This window comes from Phytophthora parasitica (genome assembly GCF_000247585.1).
Source record: "Phytophthora parasitica INRA-310 unplaced genomic scaffold supercont2.8, whole genome shotgun sequence".
Classification (NCBI taxonomy): domain Eukaryota; phylum Oomycota; class Peronosporomycetes; order Peronosporales; family Peronosporaceae; genus Phytophthora; species Phytophthora nicotianae.
The window spans coordinates 730,155-732,084 of NW_008648994.1; the positions used below are offsets into that span (position 1 = coordinate 730,155).

The following is a 1,930-nucleotide window of genomic DNA, read 5'->3' on the forward strand; positions in this document are numbered from 1 at the left end:
ACAAGTTGCATCCGTTGGGCTCTAATGACGGCTTCTGCAAACGGATACATTGGGACAGTAAAGTCAATGCTTCACAAGTGTGACTCGACGTCTATTGGTTGTGCACTTGAAGTTGCTGTTCATAAGCGCGAGCTGGCAGTTGTCGACGTGCTACGGGAGCGATGTGATCTCACAAGTATCTGCGATGCGATAGCAAGCGCGAAGTCGAATGGACACACAGATGTGGTTCAACTGCTGGACAGTAAGAGACCTCGTCTGACTTAGCTCCGACGAACGACTGCTTGCTATTGTGTTAAAGATGAGCTCTTCAGTTGCTTTCCGCTCCGAAATGGCTCGACCGCAATTTCGAGGGCAATATGTGTAGTATTTATCAACTTAGTGTGAAACCCGACGAAAATTTTAGCAGCAGTTAAAAAAAATGTTTTCTGAAAGACAGTGTTCGAGTTTACATTCTACGCAATTTGGATCAATCTCCATCCATGTGAGCTTAGAATTCTCTCAATTGCTGAACTAGCTGTATCGGAAAGCGCTCTCCCCCCAATGGATCCCACGAGTTTTCGTCTTGTCCACAAACCTCGATACTGGTGAGACTAACGTTACGGCCTTCCTCGCACATTGGTGAACCTCCTAACGATACAGATTCTAAAATGCTTGTGTACACCCACGACGGCAATTCTGTTATCTGTGTAAATTCCAGTGACAATAAAGACACCTCAAAAGTTTCGCTTCTTGCATCTGGTAACTCTTGCAAAGGGTTTCGAGACAGTGCCAAATCGTAGAAATAAGTTGAGGCTGCTGTGACTAATGAATCACCAGGCATTGATTCAATCTTGTTGTCGATGAGTGAGAGCTCACTCAAGACTGGAATCTTCATAACTACACTAGGAAATTGTTCAAACAGAGAGTGCTCAAGATACAAAATCTCAACCATTGACCACGAGTCGGCAACGCTATCAGGTAACGCCGTCAGATTCGTATGGCTGAACTCCAGGTCCGTTAATCGTGCTGGTGATGGGAGGGGTAGAATCCCAGTAGGCACCTCAGTCATGTTGACGTATGACATAATCATGAACAGCATTACAGGATGCAGCTCAGCAGATAAGGCGGATTCTTCTCCCCATCTCACAATTGTCGTATTCCAGAGCTCAATACCCATAAGCAAAGGAAATTCTCGAATACTTTCTGGCATCACAAACCCTGAACAATGCATGAACACAACTGTGCGAAGTGCCTCACGTTCCAGCCATCCCAGAGCGTCAGAAGGTGGACTTGCTACACCTAGCGCGTAGCAGTTGTATTTTACCACGGTGCAGCTGTAATTCTGAGAAAACCACGGATGCATTTTTTGGAGACAGCTTTTATCTATAAGGTCCAGATCACCGCGGGTGGTACTATACTGAGCAATGAAGTGTAACACAGTCACAATTACTCCGGTCACTAGAAACACATTTCGAACAACGAGACGGTATATATGATCAAAGCGGCGTGTTGGTTTACAGGATTTAGACGCCTTCTTTGATGCACTGTGAGAATCCACTTTCAAGTTAGATCGCTGTGAACGGACCTTATGTAGGGGTGACGAAGATGGTGCATCTTTTACATGTAGAACTTCGCTCTCGAGGATGGATCCGATAGCCACTAGACAAACGAAGACACTTACGTGAGGAACAATTTTCGTCACTGCATCACCCCATGATATGGCAAAGAATGCTCGATTCTCAAGCACCAGGTTGACAAATTCCGCGTCGTCATAAAGCATGGTATCTGGAAAATCGAGAGTGTTGATATTGAATTCCATCAAGTAAGGAACGAAAATCGCGCTTGGCAGCAGCATACCCGTTGCAGCAGCAAGTAGTACATCAACCACTTCAGCAACAAAGCGAGCAGATCCGCATGACATTCCGGATGTTGTTACTTCTGTACCCACACG

At 45.6% G+C, this 1,930-nt stretch overlaps 1 protein-coding gene across 1 annotated transcript; it reads right to left on the reverse strand.

Annotated features, from left to right (window-relative positions):
* Nucleotides 1–487: 487 nt before the first annotated feature.
* PPTG_05845 (hypothetical protein) lies at nt 488–1,900 on the reverse strand (the record flags this gene model as incomplete). Its single annotated transcript, XM_008899575.1, has 1 exon — nt 488–1,900. One exon carries the CDS (start codon nt 1,898–1,900, stop codon nt 488–490), a length of 1,413 nt encoding a protein of 470 aa, XP_008897823.1.
* Nucleotides 1,901–1,930: the final 30 nt, after the last annotated feature.